At 42.2% G+C, this 23850-nt stretch overlaps 1 protein-coding gene across 1 annotated transcript in view; it reads left to right on the forward strand.

The window, feature by feature from the left end:
* Dnah14 (dynein axonemal heavy chain 14) overlaps positions 1–23850 on the forward strand; it is a 322248-nt gene that overhangs the window by 263702 nt on the left and 34696 nt on the right. The window contains 6 exon segments of the mRNA XM_029559013.1: positions 10333–10569; positions 14668–14753; positions 17004–17160; positions 17455–17666; positions 18824–18888; positions 20822–20924. Coding sequence (XP_029414873.1) covers positions 10333–10569; positions 14668–14753; positions 17004–17160; positions 17455–17666; positions 18824–18888; positions 20822–20924 — 860 coding nt within the window.

Below are 23850 nucleotides of genomic sequence, written 5' to 3' on the forward strand. Positions count from 1 at the left end.
GTTCCTGTAGTTCCTTGGACTATGCTTGTGCATCCTGGATTTAGAGGACTGTGAGCTTGATTGAGAACTGAATACTGTGCTCCAGTATCTACCATGAACCCAGTGGGAGTCCCCTCCATGCACAGAATTACCCAAGACTCAGGGAGGGGTGCCGAGCCCCGTCCCTGTCAGTTTCCTTCTCCCAGGTGGAGGGTCCTGATAGGGCTCCCTCCTCCTTGTCTTCCTCTTCTTTGTGGGCACTCTCTCTTCCAGTGCCCATATCTTTTGCACAGGGCACACTGTTCCCGCCCTAGTTTAGATGGGCAGGGTCCTGCTCTCTGAGGCTGCTCAGGGCTCCCTTTCACTCCGGCCAAGAATATTCTGGCCATCTCCTCCCTCTGCTTCTTGTTCTCTTTTCTTTGAAATTCTCTGTCCTCTTTCCTATTTTTATCCTGCATCTCCTGTTCCTCCTTCCTTAGCCTCTCCTCCCTGTCCTCCGGAGACTCCCTAGCATTAAAGACCTTCTCTGCCTGTTGCAGCATCTCCCTAATAGAAATCTCCCCCAGATTGTCCCACTTATGGAGTTTTCTCCTGATATCGGAGGCTGCCTGGTTAATAAAAGAGAGGACTACAGCTGATCTGTGTTCCTCTGCCTCTGGGTTTATAGGGGTGTATTGCCTATAGGCATCAAATAGCCTTTCCAGATACGCGGCTGGGCTTTCAGTTTCTCCCTGAACAATTGTTTTCACCTTAGCCAGGTTAGTGGGCCATCTTGCAGCTATCTGGAGACCAATCATCAGCGTCTGATGGTAGACCTGGAGGCACTCTCTACCTTCTGCCATCCCAAAATCCCAATTTGGGCAGGTGAGGGGGAACGCTTCATCGATGGCAGGCTGAAGGGTAGTGGGCCTCCCATTTTCTCTGAGGACATTCTTCCTGGCTTCATTCAGGATGCGTTCTCGCTCTTCTGTTGTGAAGAGGGTGCAAAGTAGCTGCTGGCAGTCATCCCACGTGGGACAATGGGTGTACATAATGGATTCTACCAAACCTATTAGACACAGGATCTTCAGAAAAGGGAGGATTTTGGGTCCTCCAATTGTAGAGCTCACTAGAGGAAAATGGCCAGTATTGATACTGCTGAACTCCATCTGGGCCGCCAACCATTCGGACAGGCAGAACTGGCATGGCTCCTCCTGTGGTGGAGGATGGAGTTTCCCCACTTGGTCACTGTTTCCTCGAGACCTTAACTGCATCCCTCCCGCCTCCCCAGGTCGTCTATCTTTTCCTGTAGAGGAGTCTGGGGAGGGGGCAACCACTGGATTCCCATGGGGACCCCCAGCTCCATCCCCCCCTCCATAGGCTGCCTCGGCTTCTCCTCCTCGTGGAGGTGCATAAGGTGGTGGCTGTTCAATGGGCAAAGGGGGGTAGAGGGAGGAGCTCTCGGGGAGAACTGGCGGAGCACTAGGATCCCTGCCTCTGTGACTGGAGGACTTCAAACCTTCCTGGGTGACCATGATGGAGACTTTTGGTGGGCAAGCATGAGGCTTTCTCACCAAGAGGGGCCTTAACCAGGATGGGGGATCCTCTGCCAGATTCTCCCACAAAAGGATATACGGGAGTTGATCTGAGTGGCCCTCTGGGTCAGGCCGGGAAATGACAGCCTTGACCTTGCCGATGGTGTCCAGGGAAAGGGACCCCTGGGTCAGCCAACCTACTCCAAAGGTGGGCCATTCAGTAGAGCAGAAAGTGCCAAACTTACCCTTCCTGATGCTAGGGCCCAATTTCAAAGCCTGCTCCTTCACCTCTGAGAAGTGAGAGAGGATTAAACCTTTAGGAGTGGCCTGAGTCTGGCCCATGGTGGAGGTCACAGAAGAGAGAGGGAGATGAAAAGGGAGAAGTGAAGATGCCACTCTAAACAATGATGGCCAGTGGGTGTGCTTGTGGATGGGTGCCTGTCGTTGCCCAGTTTTTCTTCTCTGGGGGACGTGAATTTCTCTGGGATTCATGCCTGGGACCCCCTTATCCTCTCACAGGAGTCTTTCAGCGGCGAGCGCCCTAATGGCTCTTATTTGCTTGACCCGTGCCCACGGAGCTTTCTCAGTGGCTGGAGAGAGGGATGGAGAGGAGTGGGAGATACAGATAGGAAGGGAAGGTTTAAAATAGGGAGCGTAGAGAAAAATACAAAACCAGACCCCCCCCCAGTAAGACAATTAGCACAACCATCAAGCACTCAGGATCCCCGAGACTTCTCGTGATTCTCCCAAATGGCATCCACTGGGACTGCCTCAAAATGACCAGCTCGATTTTTTCCTCCTTGGGCTCCAGATTTGATGGCAGGCTTCCTTCCTAGGACCAAGACACTCGGACCCTAGGGCCAGGGCTGGTTACCTGGACTTTCACCTAGGTGCCGGGACTTGAACCCGGACTTCCTCACTCGGGATTACTAACGCAAGACCAGACATGAGATGGTGACTCTCGCTTTATTCTGGATTTTACAGACACGAGGGGGTGACCCTCGAATTACACTGCCCTGTCCGGAGAAAAGAAACTCTGCCTCCTTTCATCCTTTGTTCCCCCAGAAGCAACCCCCGAATCCCGGACGAGCCCCCAAAATGTTAGGGTCCGTGACTCGGTGGGTCTCTTCAGGAGAACAAATGCACGAGTATGGAGATGCAAAAATCAAGCAGAGTTTTATTAAGCCAGCTAGCTGGGGTCGACAGTCCTTCCAAGACACGCAGGTCTGGTTGGAGCAATCGACCCTGAAGCAACTTCAAGCAGGGATTATATAGGCTCCCACTTGCTCAAAAGTCTGCGCTTTTCACTTAACCAATAGTTTCAAATAATCAAACTTCAAAACAAGAAAGATGTTACAACTCCCTTCAGGTGTCTCAATTGGGGAAGGATGGGTGGTATGTGCCTGGCACGACCCTTCCCTGTTGTCTTGTGTAAGCAGACATGCCTACGTGACACGACACAGATCAGACAGGTCAGGCTCCGGGGCTGTAGCACTTGCCCCTATCTCCGGATGCCTGTGTCTCCAGTTGAGTTAATTAGTTACAAGCAGTAAATTCAAACAAGTAAATTCAAGCAGTAAATTCAGACAAGCAGTAATTTCAAACAAGCAGTAAATTCCTCTTTCCCTAACACTCAGCACTCAGGAGACAGAGGCAGGCGGATCTCTGTGAAATTGAGGCAAGCCTGGTCTGCATAGCGAGTTTCAGACAGGCTACAGGGAGACCGTGGCACTCAATAAATAAATATCTTATAATTATATGTACAAAATATATTAGCATATGCCTCATGACTTCTACAGAATAAAATGTGGGAGTCAAATGCTAAAAGAGAGAGTATTTTATGTGACTGAAATTCTTATTTTCAGTTTAAAATAGAATGCCACATGTGATAGTTTAAATGAAAATGTCCCCCATAAGCTCCAAGTGTTTGGACATTTTGTTTCCAGATGATGGTGCTGTTTTGGGAGGTTTTAGAAGGTGTGGCTATCCTGGAGGAAGCATGTCACTAAGGGTGGGCTTAGAGAATTCTTAAGCCTTGCTAGATCTCCAGTTGCTCTCTTGCTTCCTGTGTCTACATGATGATGTGAGAGCTTAGGTTCTGCTACTCCTGCTCTAGCCACCTCCAGCCACCATGCCTCTCTGCCATGATGGACTGTAATTCCTCTGGAACCGTAAGCTCAAATAAATTCTTTCTTTCTATAAGTAGCTTTGGACAGTGTTTCTATCACAGCAACAGAAAAGTGACTAATACAGTCATTGGTACCAAGAATGGGGTGGTGGCTGTGAAGAACCTGACCATGTGGGGTTTTAAAGAAATGTGGAAGACTTTGGAAGGTTGGGCTAGAAAAGTGGTTGATTGCTGTAAGCGGAGCTTAACAGACCATTCTAGTAGGGGCCTGGAAGAAAGTAGTGCTGAGAACAATGTAGTTCCGGAGGGAAATAAGGACTTAAGCACCACTTGGGATATTTTGGCAAAGAACCTGGCTGGAGTCTGCCTTTGACCAAAAAGCTTGCCTGAGGCTAAGTTGAAAAGTCATGGACTAATTTTTCTGGCAGAAGAAATTTCAAGACAGCCTAATGTAGAAACGGTGGTATGGATATTAATGGTGACTATTATGCAGATCTACAGTGAAAGAGAGCAAATGGGGCAGAAAGAAATACAGTTTGGATTGAAAAAGAGCACTAGGAAGAGAAATGTTGGAGCCCCGCGTGTGATGGAGAGGATCCCATTGATAAGGACATTAAAGTGATTAAGGAGGGGCCTAGAGAGTCAAACTTAAACAGTGGAGAGAGTGCCTCCAGGGCAAAACCACACCCAGTTAAGCCTCCAACTTGTGAAAGGAAAACCCTGCAGGTACCACTGAAGAGAAAAGCTTCTAAAATGGATAAAGCAGGCTGGAGTCCATCCCAGACTTGCAGTCAAACTTGTCATTGTCATTCACCTGGTGTTGGTTTTAGCGGCATAAAAGATGCAAGAGTGAAGGGGTCGTCAGTTCTTCCTCTGCAGTTTCAGAGAGCTGCTGAGTCCAGGCAGCACATAGCAGGGGTTTCCCTGCCTAGAGAAGGCCCTGATAGGCCATTGCATGAAGCTGTGAAGGTGAAGCCTGGTTGGCAATGGGGACCCAAAAAGCCATTCGTGATGCCAGAGCTATGAGGCATCTGCCAAGAAGACCTGCATACAGGGAGTGGTACCAGCACAAGAGAGAGATGTGTGTTGCACGCAGCAAAGCTAGAGAGGCTGAGCCATCTAAGCCCTTTGAAGTAAAGTCCCAGAAGCTGAACATGGAACTACTGGATTTGGTGTTTGTCCTGCTGGTTTTCGGTCCTGTTTTGGTCTGGTATTTCCTTACTATGCCTCCATTCCTCCCTTTTGGAATGGTAATGTGTATTCAGTTCCACTGTATGTTGGGAGTATGTAATTTGTCTTTTGGTTTTTATAGAGGACAGTTAAGATATTTTCCTAAATCCACTTTGGACTGTGGACTTTTGAATAGTACTGAGACTGATAATGACTATGGGGACTTTTAAAGTTGGACTAAATGCATTTTGTATTTTATATGGTCATGAGCTTATGGGGGCCAGGGGGTGGAATGTGATGGTTTGAATGAAAATGTCCCCCATAGGCTCCAAGTATTTGGACATTTTGTCCCGAGAAGATGGCGCTGTTTTGGGAGGTTTTAGGTGTGGCTATCCTGAAGGAAGCACATCACTGAGGGTGGGCTTAGAGAGTTCTTAAGCCTTGCCAGATCTCCAGTTGCCCTCTTGCTTCCTGTGCCTGTGTGATGATGTGAGAGCTTAGCTTCTGCTGCTCCTGCTCCAGCCACCTCCAGCCACCGTGCCTCCCTGCCGTGACAGACTGGAACTGTAAGCTCAAATAAACTCTTCCTTTCTATAAGTTGCTTTGGACAGTGTTTCTATCACAGCAACAGAAAAGTGACTAATACACCACAAAATTAATGTATTTTATGCTTTAGAAACCACAAAGAAAATGTCTGTAGCATATACACAAAAGAAAACAAAAGAATCAAAACATCACTACAAGAAAAAAAAGCAACAAAATATCTAAAAGGCAATAAAAGATGAAGGAGGGTGAAGATAGTTACAAACATGAAAACAATCAACAGAATAGCAGCATGCATCCAAAAAATCAAACTTTAAATGGAAATAGATTTAAATCCCTATTAAAAAGACATGGATTAGCTAATGGATTTTTCAAACTTTTACAAGACATCTTTATATGACAAGAAAAATGTTAACTTGTCAAGAAGATCCAATAGTAATAAATGTCCACACCAAACTTCTGAGCTCCCAAATAGATGAGGTAAACTTTAATAGAATTTAAGGGAAAATAGTGAGTCACATGATGTAGTAGGAGACCTCAATAGCTCACTTTCAGTAACAGACAATCAGACAAAAACTTACTAAGTGAATAGAGGACTTGAACAGCACAGTAAGCCAGACAGACTTAGAGCAGTCTGCCCAGTAACAGCAAAATGTACATTGTTCCCATGTGCATATAAACACTTTCCTTGCTACACAAATGTTATACCATAACACAAGTTTTAACAAATTCAAGAAGAAACCATACTAAGAATGTTTTCCAAGCTCCAGGAATCAGTAACAGAAAGAAAACTGGAAAATCTTCAAACATGAGAAATTAAACCATACTCTTAAATAAGCAAGAAATCAAAAAGAAATCCCAGAGGAAAATGGTAAATACTTATAAACAAATGAAGACAAAAATATCATCCCTGTTCAGCATGGAAGAAGTCAGAGCGGTCTGTGTCCCGATTCCCTATTGGCAATTTGGGTAACCTCTTCAGAGGATGGTGTGATAAGAATAGGAGGTAGGAATTGGCTAGGCAGTTAAGGTAAAAAGACCCCAAATAAAAGTAGCCAGTTATTTGGCTAAAACTCACAATGTCTTTGGGCCTCTTAGCAACCTACTCCATTCCAAAGGCCAAAAATACTGAAAATATTTGGGATCTTTTATCTAATCCTTAAAAGATTTTAGGTTTGCCTCCTCTTGGTGGGGGGCAATGTTAGAGTAGCCAAAAGCCCCATAAAAATAAATAAATCAAAGACGAAGAAAGAGTACATGAAGTTATCAGAAAAAAAGTGATGGGGGGATATGGGAGGAATTGGAGAAGAGGGAGTGGGCATGGATTTGATCAAAACACCTTATATGCATGTATGAAATTTTCAATAAATTATTTAAATATATATATGGGGGCTGGAGAGATGGCTCAGTGGTTAAGAACACTTGTTGTTCTTGCAGAAAACCTGGGTTTGAATCCCAGAACCCACATGTTAGCTAACAACTGTCCGTAACGCCAGTCCCAGGAGATCTGACAGCCTCTTCTGACCTCCGTGGGCATTGCACAACATGGGTGCACTTACCTACATGCAGGCAATACACGCATACACATAAAACAAAAAAATTAAAAATATATATATCAAAACTTTCATGGTGTAGCAGAAACAATGCTAAGAGGAAAATTTATACAGTTATGAATGTATCAAAAAAGAAAGGTCTCAAATCAACAAGATAAATTCCCACCTCAAGGAACCATAAAAAGAACAAACTAAATGCAAAACTAACAGAAGGAAAGAAATGATAAGGATTACATGGGAAGCCAGCAAGATGGCTCACATTATAAAAGCACTTGCTGCCAAGTCTGATGATCTGAGTTTGAGCCCCAGAATCCACATGCAGACCCAACTCCTGAAGGTTGTCCTCTGACATCCACATGTGCATGCACATGCATACACACAGATGATAAAGTTTTAAAAAATAAAAATATTGAATAAAAATAAGATAGCCAGGTGTGGTGGTGCACACCTTTAATCTCAGTACTTGGGAGGCAGAGGCAGGTAGATCTCTGTGAGTTTGAGGCCAGCCTGGTCTACATAGCAAGTTCCAATCCAGCTGGGGCTACAGGGAGACCCTGTCTCAAAAATACCAAAAAAAAAAAAAAAAAAAAAAGAGAATACAGAAGACATAATAGGAAATGGCAGTAAAACTATGAGTTAGTGTTTTTTAAAAATTACAAACTTCTAACTCAACTAAGAAAAAAGAGAGATGACACAAATTACTAAAATGAGGAATGAGAGAAAAGGTATTAAAACGTGTTCCACAGGCCAGACTTAGTGGCACATGCCTATAATCCCAGCAGTTTGGTAGGATGAGGTAGGAAGATCATGAATTCAAGGTAAGCCTGGGCTACATAGTGAGACTCTGTCTCAAAAAAAAACCCACAAAACTGGATTAAAGATAGCTGGATGGATAGGTAGGTAGATAAATGGATAGATGAATAGGGAGAGAAGATGGATGGATGGATGGATGGATGGATGAATGGATGGATGGATCAATCGATCGATGGATAGATGATAGATAGGCAGAAGGATGGATGGATAGATAAATGATGATTAGATAGATAGATTGATTGATTGATAGATAGATGATAGATAGATAGACAGATGATAGATAGATAGATAGATAGATAGATAGATAGATTGATAGATAGATAGATAGATAGATAGATAGATGATAGGCAGGCAGATGGATGGATAAATGGATGGATGGTGGTAGATAGATGATAGATAGGTGGATGGATGGATGGATACTAGACTACAGAAATATAAACAGATATAAGACAATTAGGAACAATTATTGTTGTCTGACACTATTCCTGGGGAGATGTGAACAAACTTTTCACTGTAGGCCTGGCTGGCCTGGAACTCGCTATGTAGTCCAGGCTGACCATGAACTCACAGAGATCCTCTTGACTCTGCCTCCTAAGTGCTGGGATTAAAGGTGTGCACCATCACACCTGGTCAACCATCATATCTATGCTCAAATAATAAGTGTTCCATAACTACTTAATAATGATAGGACAGTCTTCTCAACAACTGTTAGGAAAACTGGATACATAAATGTAAAAGAATCAAGATGGACCCTTATTTGTACCAATACGCCCATTAAGTTTGAATAGTGTAAAGATTTAGATGTCCTAAAACCATAAACCTATCAGAGGGCTAGGGAGATGACTCAAAAATGTGCCTGCTGTGCAAGCATGAGGACCTGAGTTCAAAGTCCCAGAACCCAGGTAAAAAGCTGGGCACAGTGGTGTGTACTTGTAACTCCAGTGCCACTGAGAAGGAGGCTGTCAGATCCCCTAGAGCTGGGGTTACCAGTTGAACAGAATTCGTAAGCTTCAGGGTCACAGAGAGGCCCTGTTTCAAAAACCAAGGGTAGGAAATGATGGAAAGACACCAGCCATCAATTTCTGACCTCCACATGCACACGTTCATACATATGCACACACATCCACATGTACTCATGAACATATCCACACTAAGACATATGTAGACCATACACGTAACAACACGTACACATATGTGCACGTGCATGCATATGCACACACAAAACTTTTTTTTCAGTTCCTAGCAAGAAACAAAGGAAAATGTTTCATGACATTAGTATTAGTTATTTTTTGTCACTGTGACAGAATATCCAAAGGAAACAAACAAACAAAAAGAAAGGAAGGAAATATTTGGGCTCACAATTTGAGGGGATAGCAGTCTGGGGATGGCAGCAGGAGCTTGAAACTCAGCCTGTTCACACCCTGGTGGATTGGGAAACAGAAAGCTTAGGCTGGAACCAGAAACAGATTATCACCTTTAAGGCCCACCCCAGCAACCTACTTCTGCTAGGTAGGTAATTACAACGGTTCCACAACATCCTTAAAAAGAGCTACTAGCTGGGAACCAAGTGTTGAAACACATATGCCTGAGAGAACACTTTATATCCAAACCAAAACTCTCAACTTGGCTGTGATTTAACTTTAATGTACTCCTGGTGGAATTGTAAAATGGTACAACCACTGTGAAACACAGAATGACATTTCCTCAAAAAATTAAAAATAGAACTATTAAATGATGTAACAGTCACACTCCAAGTGTATATTCTAAAGATTGTAGCAGAATCTGGAAGACATATTTGCACACCTATATTCATAGCAATACTACCTAAGTAGCCATTGGGTGGATACAAACCCAATGTCTGCCAATGAATGAGAGATAAATAAAATTTGGCATAAATATATACTGGAATGTTATTCAGTCTTTAAAAGAAAGGAAATTCTATTACATACTACAACATGGTTGAACCTTAAGGACATTTGTTCAATGAAATGAAGACAGTCACGAAAAGACAAATACCACTCCGATGAGGTATCTAAGGAAGGCAATTCACAGACACAAAGTAGAATGTTGACCACCAGGAACTGGAAGAGGCAGAAGGGAGGCGAATTGTGTAATGGATGTAGAAAAAGCCCTGGAGATCTGTTTTATCATGTTGATATACTTAACACCACTGAACTCTGCACTGATGATAATTAAAATGATAAATTTTATTATATTGTATTTGCCATCACAAAAAGTAATTAACCTGTCGGGAGTGGTGTCACACACCTTTAGTCCCAGTGCTCAGGAGGCAGAGGCAGGTGGATCACTGTAAGTTTGAGGCCAGCCTGGTCTACATAGTGAGTTCCAGTCCAGCTGGGGGTATAGGGAGACCCTGCCTCAAAAATATCAAAAAAAAAAAAAAGAAAGTAATTAACCTACCTAGTTAGTGTCTGTCTTGTTTACTTATCGTGATGCTAGGAATAGAGCTCAGGGTCTCATGTGTGCTAGACAAGCATTCTGCTATTGAACTACATCCCCAGCCCCTTTTCATCAAGTTGTTCTTTCCTTGACAACAAATACTTGTTTGTCATCTACTTTGTAATGAGGAAAGGTAAAGGATGTATCCTTAGTCGTTTCCCTTTTCTATTAGGTATATTTGGAATACGTAAAAAGGAACACCTTCAGTGGCTGCCTGACTTCAGGTGGAAGCAGTGTCAGTACATCAGCAGTCAGCTGGAACCGTTTTCCCTGCTCTGCAAATCACTGTTGACAAATATACCGCAATGGAATGCTTTCAGGAACAGCAAGACTGTGTACTCTCTGATAGGCACGCCTTTCTCTTCAGAAGATGTCTTACAGAAGAGAAGTTGGAGATCACCTGAGGAAGGTAAGAAGCCATTCGTACCTTGACCTACCCTTAGTATGCATGCATGCATATGTAGATTTTCAGTTTATCAGTGGGGCTGGTAGCTCATCACAAATTGAAGTGAGGACCATCACTGTGTTCTACATATACACTCTTTATTCAATGTAACCCTCATAATAATCTTAGGAAATGATTTTTATGAAGCTCTTTGAATTTTTGACACATTAAGTATATCACATTATCACACACTACTGGCTTTAAACCTTGAATCTAAATAAGCCTATATAGAGTCCTCATTTTATATAGCAAGTATGTGCCCTTGAAAATCATGAGAAGCTGAAGAGATACCTACTGCTCTTGCAGAGAATCCAAATTTGAGTCTCAGTACTCACGTGAGGCGATTCACAGCTGCCTATAACTCCAGCTCCAGGGGGATATGAAACCTGTGGTCTCCGTGGACACCTGCACTCATGTGCACATACACACACACATACACACACACAATTAAAAAAAATAATTTTTTGAGACAGGGTCTCATTATGTAGCCCTGGCTGACCTGTAACTCACTATGTAGACTAGGCTGAACTTGAACTTGCAGAGATCTGCTTCTGCCCCCGAGTGCTGAGATTGAAAGCATATACCACCACACCCAGCCATAAATAAGTTATTTTAATCAGTTTTTTTTATGTGTATGAATGAGTGTATTGCCTGCATGTACGTCATATAATGCCCACAGAGGTCAGAAGAGGGCATCAGATCTAGCCACCATGTGGGTGCTGTGAACCAAAGCCCGGTGCTCTGGAAGAACGGCCAGTGCTCTTAACTGCTGAACCATCTCTCCAACCCCCATAAATCTTTTTTTAAGATTTATTTCTATTGTTTATTATTTATTTTTATTGTTTGTATATGAGTGTTTTGCCTGCATGTGTGCACCATGTGCATGCCTGATGCCCATGTGTGCATGCGTGTTTTGTCTGTATGTGTGCACCATGTGCATGCCTGGTACCCATGTGTGCATGTGTGTTTTGTCTGTATGTGTGCACCATGTGCATGCCTGGTACCCATGTGTGCATGTGTGTTTTGTCTGTATGTGTGCACCATGTGCATGCCTGGTACCCATGTGTGCATGTGTGTTTTGTCTGTATGTGTGCACCATGTGCATGCCTGGTGCCCATGGAAAGCAGAAGACGGCATCAGAACCCCCAGAAATGGAGTTATAGATGGTTGTGAACCACCTTGTGGGTGCTGGGAACCCAGCCCAGGTTCTCTGCAATAGCAGCCAGAGCTCTTAACCACTAAGCCATCTCTCCAACCCCAGACAAATCTTTTTCTTAATTTATTTTTTAATATTTTATTATTTTTATTTTATGTGTATGCATGTTTTGCCCGCATGTAGGTAAGTGCACCCGTGTTGTGCAATGCCCACGGAGGACAGAAGAGGCTGTTGGATCCCCTGAGACTGGAGTTATGGACAGTTGTTAGCTGCCATGTGGGTGCTGGGATTCAGACCCGAATCTTCTGCAAGAACAACCAGTGTTCTTAACTGCTGAGCCATCTCTCCAGCCCCCCAGACAAATCTTTAAAAACAAAATTACACGTGAGTTAGGCCTATGGCTCAGTGGCAGAGCACTTGCCTAACATATCGAGGACCCTGGTTTTCAATCCTGAGGACCACAGAAAGAAAATTGTAACCATGAAAAAAAAACCTGCTAAAATTACACATGAAACAGATTATGCCTGCATCATGTAAATGCACCCATGTGTGCGGTACCCATGGAGACCAGAAGAGAACATTGTATCCCCTGGCACTGGAGTTACAGACAGTTGTTAGCCACCATATAGGTACTAGGAACTGAACCTCGGTCCTCTTCAAGAGCAGCCACTGCTCTTAATGACCGAGTCATCTCTCCAGCCCTGGATTATACTTTAAGAGACTTGCTATTTTATGTTTTTTGTTTCCCACTTTGTCTCTCTCCCGTTTCCCCTGGCACTTTCACTGTGATATCCCCACATGGGACACAACCAAGTTTGTTTCCCACACATTTTTCTCCATTTTTAAATTCCAGATTCTTGCTATAACAATTATGTTGTGCAACAGCATAAACACCCTCTGTTTCTATCGCTGTAAGAAACAGAATTTTAGAAGTAGAATTACTGGTCGAAAGCAAATCTTGCTACCAGGTCAATTTCTTTAAAAGTCTAAATGAGGCTGGAGAGTTGGCCCAGCAATTAATAGCACTAGCTGCTCTTGCAGAAGACCGGGGTTCAGTGCCCAGGACCCACATGGTGGCTAACAATCATCTGTAACTCCAGTTCCAGGGGATCTGACCAGGCACACAAGGACACACAGGCCATAGGGAAGTAGGCATGTGGTCTACAGATGGGCACACTGACAGGCAGGTGAAGATGAAGGCCTCTGACCTCAGGGCCATATTTACACAGAATCACACAAAAGTGGCACTGTGGGGTCTGGAGAGATGGCTCAGAACATTGGCTACTCTTCCAGAACACCCTTGTTCAGTTCCCAGGACCCACATGGTGGCTAACAATCATCTGTAACTCCAGTTCCATGGGATCTGACTCCTTCTTCTGACCTCCATGGGCATTGCATGGCGCGAGTGTACTTATAAACATGCAGACGAAACACTCATAAACATAAAATAAAAATAAATATTTTTAAAAATTCTAAATGATATTTTTTCACCAGCAGTATGCATACCCATTTTCTAATGGAAGTATTGATTTTGTATAAGCTATACCAGTTTGGGAGCTGGAGAGATGGTTTAGCAGTTAAAAGCACTGGCTGTTCTTATAGAAGACCAGGTTTGAATCCCATCACCCACAAAATTACACGAGTTGTTTTAACTCCAGTTCCAAGGGCTCCGACACCCTCTTCTGTCCTCCACAAGCACTGTAAAACATGGGTGTACTTACATACATGCAGGTATAACATCATATACATAAAATAAAAATAAGTTATACCAATCTGAAATGTTTAAAATACTTTGATTTTAATTTTCATATTAGCAAGTTAAAGCATTTTTAATGTCCATCAGCTGATTGGATTACTTGTTCATACACTTTACCTATTTTCTACTGAATCGCTTTTCTCTTTTTTGAATGTTCCTAAGAATCCTATTAATGCTGAAGATAATTCAGTTTTGTATAAACGTTTTTCTGCATCTGCTCATTGTTTATTGGATTTGTTTACAGTATCGGTACTATGCAAATATTGAAATGCTTATACGGTCAGTTATGTCTATTTTCATGCCGTCTTGACGTCCAGTTCTGATGGAGAGCCTCCTGTCTCCCATACAGCTTTCTCCCTGGATCGTGGTTGTTTTATTTTGCTGTATTTGTCACTAATCCATCTATGATCCCTAAGTTATTTTAATGTAAAGTCAATATTTTATTTAAAAGAGCTCTTTGTTAACTCTTTCTGTAAAGTGAGGATCATTTTATTGTGCAAATAACTCCAAACTTAACCGTTTGTGACTAGACTTACATGTACCATGGGCTTTTTAAACCCAATACACCAATATTAGCACATTCAAGAAAGTTTTTTTTTACAATCCAAGTTGTGTGTAAAGTCAGACACTGGGAAAAGGGCAGAGAAACACGTAAGTGAAAATAATAACCATACGAGGGATGGCTGGGAATGAGGGCTGGAGGGCTTCCCAGCTAAGCAAGGCTGCACTGCCATGCAAGAGAAGTCAGTATGAAAAAATATACAATATTTAAGTTTTGAAAAATTATATAATCCTATGTGATTTTCTGTGGGTTCTCATTTCCTATATCTGTTCAGGTGGTTGTGAATAAAAATCTCTCATCTGGACATTGAAATTTCATTTGAAAAAGCAGGTTGCGAAGGGCTGGCCGCCCCTTCTCACTTTCCCCTTCGCTGTTGTGCCTGTTAGATCCCTATTCATCCATCCACTGCAGTTAGCCTAAGTCTTCTGAGATATGAAGGATAGTTAATGACCCCACAAATCCTATGAAAATAATACTCAATTAGCTAGACATGTTAAACATTTCATAATTTATGGCATCGATTTGTACCATAACCTATTTGAGCAATATGAACTGTTAATTTCCGTTTCTTTCTCTCAACAGTATTAGCTGAACTCCTGAATGAAAATGATGAAATGTGCAATCCTATAAATTTTCCTTGGGAGAAACTCACTCCATTTCAAAGACTTATTTTGGTAAGATGTGCTGAGAAAAACATTAAGATTCTAAATGCTTCAAATAAGCTATTAATGATTTAAACTCTTCAGAATTAAAATTTTATAAGCAAAACACATTAATTTCTGAAAACCGAGATTTCCTGAACATCAGTACAGAGGGAGGCACGTCTGCATCAGCCTGCTGTCTTTTCATGTGGTGGCTTTGCCCTCATTCATCCTCTATAGACAGGACGAAACCTTGAGAGATGAACAGCGAGCACAGGGCAGCACCCTTCTCTCCAGCTTGGTTTAGGATCTGCCCTGCCTGCTTCTGCTCCACTCTCCACGCTGTTACACAGGAACAGATCCCTGTTCCTCCCTCGGGAGAGTGGAGGCAGTGGCTGCCCAGCCTGCCCATGACAGGTAATATGTCTGATTCCAGGGTTCAGTGTCAACAAGCACATTGTTGACTCACAGCTAAATCACATCCACCATGTGGCACTTACAAAGGTGGTATTTTCCAAGGCTCTCATTAGCTTCAGAATCTGGCTGGGGACTGAGTGGGGGGAGGGGTGCTTTGGAAGATTAGAGATGGGATTAGGTATATATTAGTCAGGTTTGTTAAGGTGACAAAATACCTAAGATAGTCAGTGTATGAGGCCTATTTGGACTCATTTTCAGAGGTTTCAGTCATATGGTCAGTAGACAGAAAAGAGGGGGAATGATGACAAAATAGAGGCACTTGCAAATTTCCAGAACTATGTGTGGCTGCTTGAAATAGAGCTACTGAAATTGAATTCAGTGAACTCTTGTGTCTTCTGTCGTGTATCATGTGTGTCCCGTGTCCCCGTCCTCCCCCATCCCCCTGAAAAGTCCTTGAGGTTAAACTTACACAGATGCTTGACTGATGGTAAAGAAGAGGGACAAAGGACACCTTGGGAGGCCTGGGCTCTTAGGAGGGAGGCTGTCAGGAAACCACGCCTGATCATTGTTCATTTGATTGATTCTAACACTGTCTCACTGATTGATATACTGTGAGTTCTGATGTTAGAGCCCAGATTCCTTAAGTTTTTAAAAACATATGGTATGAGCCTGGCATGGTGGTGCATGCCTTTAATCCCAGCACGCAGGAGGCAGAGGCAGGCAGATCGCTGTGAGTTCAAGGGGCCTAGTCTACCTATTGAGTTCCAGACCAGCTTGGGCTACAGGGAGACCCTATCTCAAAAAGACAAAAAAAAAAAAAAAAAAGCATTTAGTGAAAATAAAAACCTTAAGTATAGTTAAGTTTAATTTTTCTAAAAAGTAACAGGAAAGAACAGAATTCTACATAATAAATTTATCACATTAAACATGAATTTTCAGTATTTGGCAATTTTTCATATGTAGAATAATTTTATTGATCATGCTATTAGATACTATGGTGGTTTGAATGAGGATGTCTCCCATAGCCTCCAAGTATCAAACATTTTTGTCCCCAGTTGGTGGTGGTATTTTGGGAGGTCTTAGAAGGTGTGGTCATGCTGGAAGCATGTCGTTGGGGGTGGATGTATTTGGCAATTTTTGACTTTAGAAAATAGCAACTTCCCATGGTTCAGTGTAGTTCATTCTCAGACATAAAATAAATTTCAGTTTTTCTGCCATGCCAGAGACATTAAAATTTCACAGAACATATTTCATGTTCATTCTGTAAATATATAGCGCACGAATGGTTGTATATAAACTACTTATCATGGAAAAGGTCTTGCCTCTGAAATCTACAGTAAATTCCAATAGGCCCTATGTTCCTATACATGTTCTGCTTCCCAGAGTATTTCATCCACCCACAGTTCTTTTCAGGCATGCATTCTGTCAGCTTAAACTTACAGACTGTGTTATCCATATGTTGTCTTACAAACAGAAGGTTGAGTCCTCTTCCGAATGGGTTACTCCTGGATTTTCATACCCCCAAACACCTAGGGTCTTTTTGCTCTAGATGTGCACAGCAGAGTAGAAAACACCTAAGAAAGGTCTCCTATTGGAGCATCAGACAGCACCACGTGGACCTGTGCATCTAAAGCAAGCTCTCTCACTGAGTATGGAATTGCTACATAGAGGTCCAAGGTAGCTGGGAGTCAGGAAAGCCTACCAAGGGTTAGGAGACCCTGTCTTGCTAAGTCTCCCCAGCAGGACACCAGGAAACTCTGGATGAGCCAAAATTCTTCTGATTCTGATTTCATTTTTACCAATGGGAATATTCCCCTGATTTTTTTTTTTTTACTTATTTACCTTATTTTCTGTTTTATTTTTCAGATTAAAATTCTTAGGCCAGAACGTTTAAAGAATTCAGTGAGAAAGTTTATAATTGAAAAAATGGGGCGTGAATATATTCACAAAACTACAGTTAATCTGAAAGAGTCCTACAAAGAATCTACTGCCCAAACTCCGCTGATCCTTATTCACTCATATGGTAAGTTGTCTGTGACTGATGCAGCCACAGTGTACTGTCAATCAAATGTGGAGAAGGAGCCTTGGGATATAGCTCAGTTTGTAGAGTCTTCACTAGCCTACCCAGGGGAGGGGTTCAAGCCTCAGCGCTGAATAAACTGAGAGTGCCAGCACACACCTGTACTCCAAGAGACAAAACTGCAGTCAGCCCACCATGGCTATGTATCCTCTCTTACTACCCCCTCAAGAAAGGTGGGGTTGTATTTAAAGGAGTTACCGGAGCTTCCAGTGTAACATACCTCTCTATGCTCTCCAGGCATCGACCTCACCAATATTCTCATTAGATTTGCACAAGAGTTAAAAGGAACATCACAACAGGTGACCATGATTTCCTTGGGCCAAGGCCAGGCATCCAAAGCAGAAGACCTCATTTTTAAGGCGCTGAACAAAAAGCAGCAGTGGGTCTTCCTCCAGAACTGCCACCTTGCATCATCCTTCATGCCCAGACTTTGCGCTATTTATAGACTCGTAAGTTTTACAGTTATTTGTATGGGAAGAGATTAATTACCAAAAGCATGGAGTAAAACTGGAATCATACAGAAGCAGTGACAAAATAATGTGCCAGCCACTTAGTCAGCTTACCTACACAGGTTCACATCTCCAAAACCCTGAAAACTATGCTGAGAACACATTGGCTTTGTTTTTGTTTCCTTGTTTTTTTTAGTTTCCAAAGCCCTCTTTAGACTGTTTTCTGTTTTAACATTTCTTCATGCATCAATCTATGACATGGGTTTTTTAAACATATTCTCCATTATTTTTATTTTATGTGTATGGGTGTATTGCCTGCATGTATGTGCACCTGTGTCATGCAATGCCCACAGAGGTCAGAAGAGGGCATTGGATTCCTCTGGAACTGGAGTTATGGATGGTTATTAGCTGCCATGTGAGTGCTGGGAATCGAACCTACATCCTCTACAAGTACAGCCAGTGCCCTTAGTTGCTGAACCATCTCTCCAGCCCATGACATGATTTTTAATATTCTGTGATTCCAAACAGCCAAGCACAAGGCCTCAGTCCAAACCCTCAGTGGTGCTGCACTTGCTAGCCTGTACTTAGTTCTGTTCCGACCTTCCCGGGCTGGAGTCTTTCCAGACTGTAGTTCCCACAGTACTTACTCAGTTGGGTGACAGTTTCCACAGGCTCAGACTCCTTGTTTGTAGTCCTGAAAGTCAATTGCTGTGACTCTGAGGGGAGAATTAGTAATGTGTGAAATTAGAAATGTTTTAACCAATTAGATTCTACCAGGTTTTACTCCTCCAGCCTTGTTTTACTGTCTGTCTACTTTGTACAGCCAGTGTGATAGAGCAAGCATTTCCATGAAGACCCTAAATTCTTATGCTTTGAGTATTTGAAAGGAGATTTAAATTAAAATGCAACAGCCTGATTAGATTTGTAAAAATCTACCACGGCATAATTTGTACTGTTGTCAGACTGTTATTTTTTAGCAGTTTAAAAACTATTTAAAAAATCACATTTATGTAATCACTTAAGAGAGTCAGAAGGCAAAGATTGCTTGGTTTTATGGCATTAATAGATGTAGACTTTGGAAGAAGATGCAATCATTTGCACTACATCATCCATTATTGGTTGAAAAAAATTCTTAAGGGCATCTGCTCTTTGCCAAGTGTCATTCCAGGCTTGAGGGCCTTTTCATGGCCCAGAAAAACACTGTAGCAGTGTTGAACATACTGTAAGACATACAGGCCATCCAGTGGCAGAAAAGTATGTGCCATTCAAAACAGAAGATCTCTGAAATTTAGGTTTTAAAGAAATATATTCATGTGCCCAGTGTGGTGGCACAGGCCTTTAATCCCAGCACTTAGGAGGCAGAGGCAGGTCGATCTCTGTGAGTTCAAGGCCAGCCTGATCTACATAGCAAGTTCCAGGCCAGCTGGAGCTACAGTGATACCCTGTCTCAAAAAAAAAGAAAGAAATTCATAATATATTGCTAGAAAGAAAAATAACCTAGAAATACTGTATATAGCCTAATAATATTTCTATTTAAAAGTAAGAGAAGAGCTAAAGGGAGGAAAAAGAAAGCCTACTTAGTGGAATTAAAGGTTGTTTTCATTTTTCTGTTTCATTGTGTTCCACCTTTTATTGTTTTCATTTTGTAAATTTTTATTTATCTTTTATTGCATGTATTTGTTTTGGGGGGGACACATGTGCCGAAAGTCAAACAACAGCTTGTAGAAGTCAGTGCTCTCCTTCCACCCATGGGAGCTAGGTATCAAACTCAGGTTGTTCCTGGCAGAGGGCCTTTAACCCGTAGTATCATAACTGGTTCAAACTTTGTAAATTTTTTAAATATTTTTGTTTTATGTGTATGAGTGTATTGCCTGCATGTGTGTAAGTGCACCCATGTCATGCACAGCCCACTGAGGTCAAAAGAGGGCAACAGATTGCCCTGGAACTGGAGATTTGGATGGTTGTTAGCCACCATGTGGGTGCTGGGAGTTGAACCCAGGTCCTCTGCAAGAGCAGTCAGTGCTCTTAACCTCTAAACCAACTCTCCAGCCCCCAAACTTCATAAACTTTTTAAAAATAACTTCAGATCTGCCAAAAAGTTACAAGCACAACACAGGCCCTCTTCAACTTCTCTCATTTTGCTCACCCTTCTGTTGTTCTCATATTTACACACTTCTTCCCTGAGTTGTTTGAAGGTTGACTGCACATGGGGTACTTGACCCCTACATGCCTCATTGTGCCTGTTGGTCATGTGAGGAGCAGAATTTAGTCCAGCTTGCCTGCTGTTCCCTCATGTCTAGTGTAGGGTACGCTGCTCTGCAGGAATGTTGCAGACATGGTGCACTTGGCAGAGCACCTCATCAGAGCACACAGGATCCTTCTGCCCTTATTCCTGGTGGTCCTGATTTTGATCATGTGATTAAAGTGGTATCTGCCACTGTGGATACTTTCAGACCTTGTTTATATATTAAACCGTCACCCAATAGTTTCATCATCCCTTGATAATTTGTGACTGAATTATTACCACATTATTTGCCAAATGGTAGCTTCATAATGCCATAATTCCTCCAAGTTTTATGTCATGGGGGCTGGAGGTATATGGCTCAGTGGAAAGCTCATGCAAGGCCCTAGTTCAGTTCCCAGCACCACACACAGAAAAAAATCTTTTAACGGTGCTCTACTAATACAAACATTTCCTTCCCTCTTATTGTGCATTTATATTATATCATTATGGGTGTATTTCCATCATTAAATGGTTTAGCCTGTTCCTATTGATTATCTTTTATTTTGATATTCAGTTGTCCCAGATTTGACCAATGGAACTCATTTGTGTCTTTTCTCCCCCTGGTTTTTTGAGTCAAAGTCTAGCTATTTTAGACCAGGCTGATCCTCCTGTTTTGTCTCTGCCTCTGGTTAATAGTATAAGCATGCACCACTGCACCTGGCTTTCATTTGGCTCATTTTGTAAATTTTCCCAAATTTTTGTAATGAGCACATGTGAAGGGAAAATGGAAATTAGTAAATCTTATACAATGTCTTGTGCAACATGAAAGCACAAAGTTATTTGTAAGGTCATATAAACACTGAAATGCTAAGACTCTAAGAACATATTGCTTAAATTTTCACATCAAAATATTTAATTTTTTGTTTTACAGATTTAATAGTCCAGATGTGGCGTTAGATCCTGAGTTTAGACTTTGGCTAAGTTCAAAATCATATGGTTCTTTCCCAATTCCTATTCTACAGAAGGGTGTAAAGGTAAGAACAAACTAGTAGGTTTCATTGCTGGGGAGTCCTGTTTGCATGTAAATCGGCCTTCATTATCTGAATCCAGAAGACTGCTGCTTGTAGTATACCAACTGTCAGCCTGTGCTAGGCCAGGAAGGCTGCTACCATAGTAGATGAAACTGCTTTCACATGTCTCACAGCTCAGATCTTGCCTCTCAAAGACAATGCTAAACTTCTGGTTGTAAGCCAAGGTGTGCCTGTATTTATGTAGCTCTTTCCTTTTTGTCTTATCATTTTCTTTTCCTCAAAATACAGTCTCACTCTGTTGCCCAGAGTGGTTTTGAACTTCTGAGTACAAGCAATCCTTCCACTCAGTTCCCCAAGTACAGGCATGTGCCACTGTACCTGGCTAGGTGGCGTCTTATTTCTTCTCCTCGTAACCATTTTGGTTTTTGGGGTTTTTTTTTTGTTTTGTTTTTTTTTGTCTTTTTGAGACAGGGTCTCCCTGTAGCCCCAGCTGCCCTATGTAGACCAGGCTGGCCTCAAACTCAACAAAGATCTGCCTGCCTCTGCTTCCCAAGTGCTGGGATTAAAGGCGTGCACTACCACGCCCAGCAATAAAAGGAAACCCTTTTTTTTTTTTTTTTTTTTGGTCTTTAGAGACAGGATCTCCTGTAGCACCAGCTGGCCTGGAACTCACTATGTAGACCAGGCTGGCCTTGAACTCACAGAGATCCACCTACCCCCTGCCTCCCGAGTGCTGGGATTAAAGGTGGGTGCCACCACACCTGGCCTCCTCATAACCATTTTACAGTTCATTCTCTGTGAAGTTCTGTCAAAAAGCAAAAAAAGTTGTTTAGTTAAAAAAAATCTTTATTGGGAGTTATATCTGATATCTGATACCCAGCTACCAAAACTTGGTCAGTTCTGTTCAGGGTCCACTTGGCCTAAAAATGGACTTCTGATGGCAGAGAAGCTGACAAAAGCACAGGGAAAATATTATGCCCTGATCATGACTGACCAGATTCACGCTTGGAACTAGAAAGTTCTCCATGTCTCACTGGTCTGTAGTGTTTCCCCTTCTCCTGTGTACTTTTGCCCAAAGCCACTTCCCAGCAATCTGCTGCTGGAGCAGACAGAGTAAAGAAATCTAAGACTTTCAGCTTGAGATTGAAGATGTCCCATCTCCTTCCAGGGTCTGACAGATCATGACCTCAAGTAGCCTTTTTCCCTTGGCCAGGAACGGAAGTTGGGAGGAAGTAGTAGCAGAGAGCGACAGAGTGTTTCAAGGGGCAAGTACTTTGATTAGGTCCATTGTACTGATTGCACTTTAACAGTCCATCAGTATAAGCATTTTTAAATTTTTATTGGCATTTATTTGTGTTATATATATATGTGTGTGTGTGTGTGTGTACACATGCCACAGTGCACATGTGAACATCACAAGACAACTTGAGGAAGTCAGTCCTCCCCTTTCCACCATGTAGGACCCAGGGGATTATTGAGCTCAGGCTATCAGGCTTGGCAGTAAGTGCCTTTACCTGTTGAGCCATCATGCCAGCTTAGTATAAGCTTTTTTAATGTAAATTACTGCATGAATAAAGCTTCATTGGTCTGTCATGTTATGACATATGCAGAAATGACAACTTTCTTAATATGTAAGTGTGAAGATCTACAAATAGTTAAGAAAAAATTAACATCCCATAAAATACTAAAGGAAGACACAGAAGTTAATTAACCTATGAGAACAGAAGGCTATTAATATCACACACAAAAAAAATCAAAATGAGATAGCTTTTATAGACCATCAAGTTGACAAAGAATAAAAGTAATTACGATAAACTCAGTACATTTAAGGGTATTGTGAAATAACTGACTTCACAAGGTAATATCAGAAAGGCATTAAGCCAGAAATGAAGTCTTCTGTCTATGCGTATATATAAAGATTGGAAAGATTTTTTTTTAATTTCTTATCATTTAATCACATGACCCACTTCTAGGAAAAGGCCAAATAAATTATGGTGTGTTTATATAATGAGTCAGCACTGTTTCTTCTCTCCTCTCCTCTCCTCTCTCTCCTTCCCCTTCAGACATACTATCCTTAAGGGGGTGGGCAGATGCCTACTGGTAGAGACGTGAGAAGTTTCTTGAAGGAATTGGTCAAAGGTTGCTCTGTGATTATCCTTTTGTTTTTGTGTAGTCAGGCTTTCTGAGCAGATGTCACTAGCAACCTGCATTAAAGGATCTAAAAGTCAAATAGGCCTTGGAAGGCAAAACACACCTCACCCACAGGGCACTCAACACACTTTCCAGAGCCATTTGCTCACATTCTAAGGGTAACACACGCAAAGAAGCTCATCCTATCTCCTACAGGACAAACAGGAAGCTGTTTCCTGAAGCTTCAGGTTGTGAAGACCTACATGGTACAGCAGCCATGCCTGTAATCCCAGCACTCAGAAAGCTGAGACAGGAGGATTACAAATTCCAGGCCAGCCTAGGCAACATAGATCCTGTATCAAAAACAGTGCCTAGAGACCTTCTTCCACAAAAGATCTGCTTACATTTCAAAGCAAAAGTCTCCTGTTTATCTAACTCTGGAGGGGAGGAGGGACTGCTATACCAGCTATTCTGAATAAGCTGGTTACAAACAGGTTACATGTGACTCCTACTGCATCCTGAGAGATATGTGAGCACACAGGGAATGGCATGAGTCACCTTGTAAGCAATCAATCTTATCCTGAATCCATGTTCTCTCTCTTCTCTCTTTCTCTCTCTCTCACACACACACACACTCTCTCTCATCCATATAACACACATACTGACATTTTTTTAAATATTTTATTATTTTTATGGGGCTGGAGAGATGGCTCAGCAGTTAAGAGCACTGACTGCTCTTGCAGAGGACCCAGGTTCAATTCCCAGCACCCACATGGTGGCTACAAACCATCCTTAACTC

Source organism: Nannospalax galili, unplaced genomic scaffold, assembly GCF_000622305.1.
Source record: "Nannospalax galili isolate Female #2095 unplaced genomic scaffold, S.galili_v1.0 scaffold368, whole genome shotgun sequence".
Taxonomy (NCBI): domain Eukaryota; kingdom Metazoa; phylum Chordata; class Mammalia; order Rodentia; family Spalacidae; genus Nannospalax; species Nannospalax galili.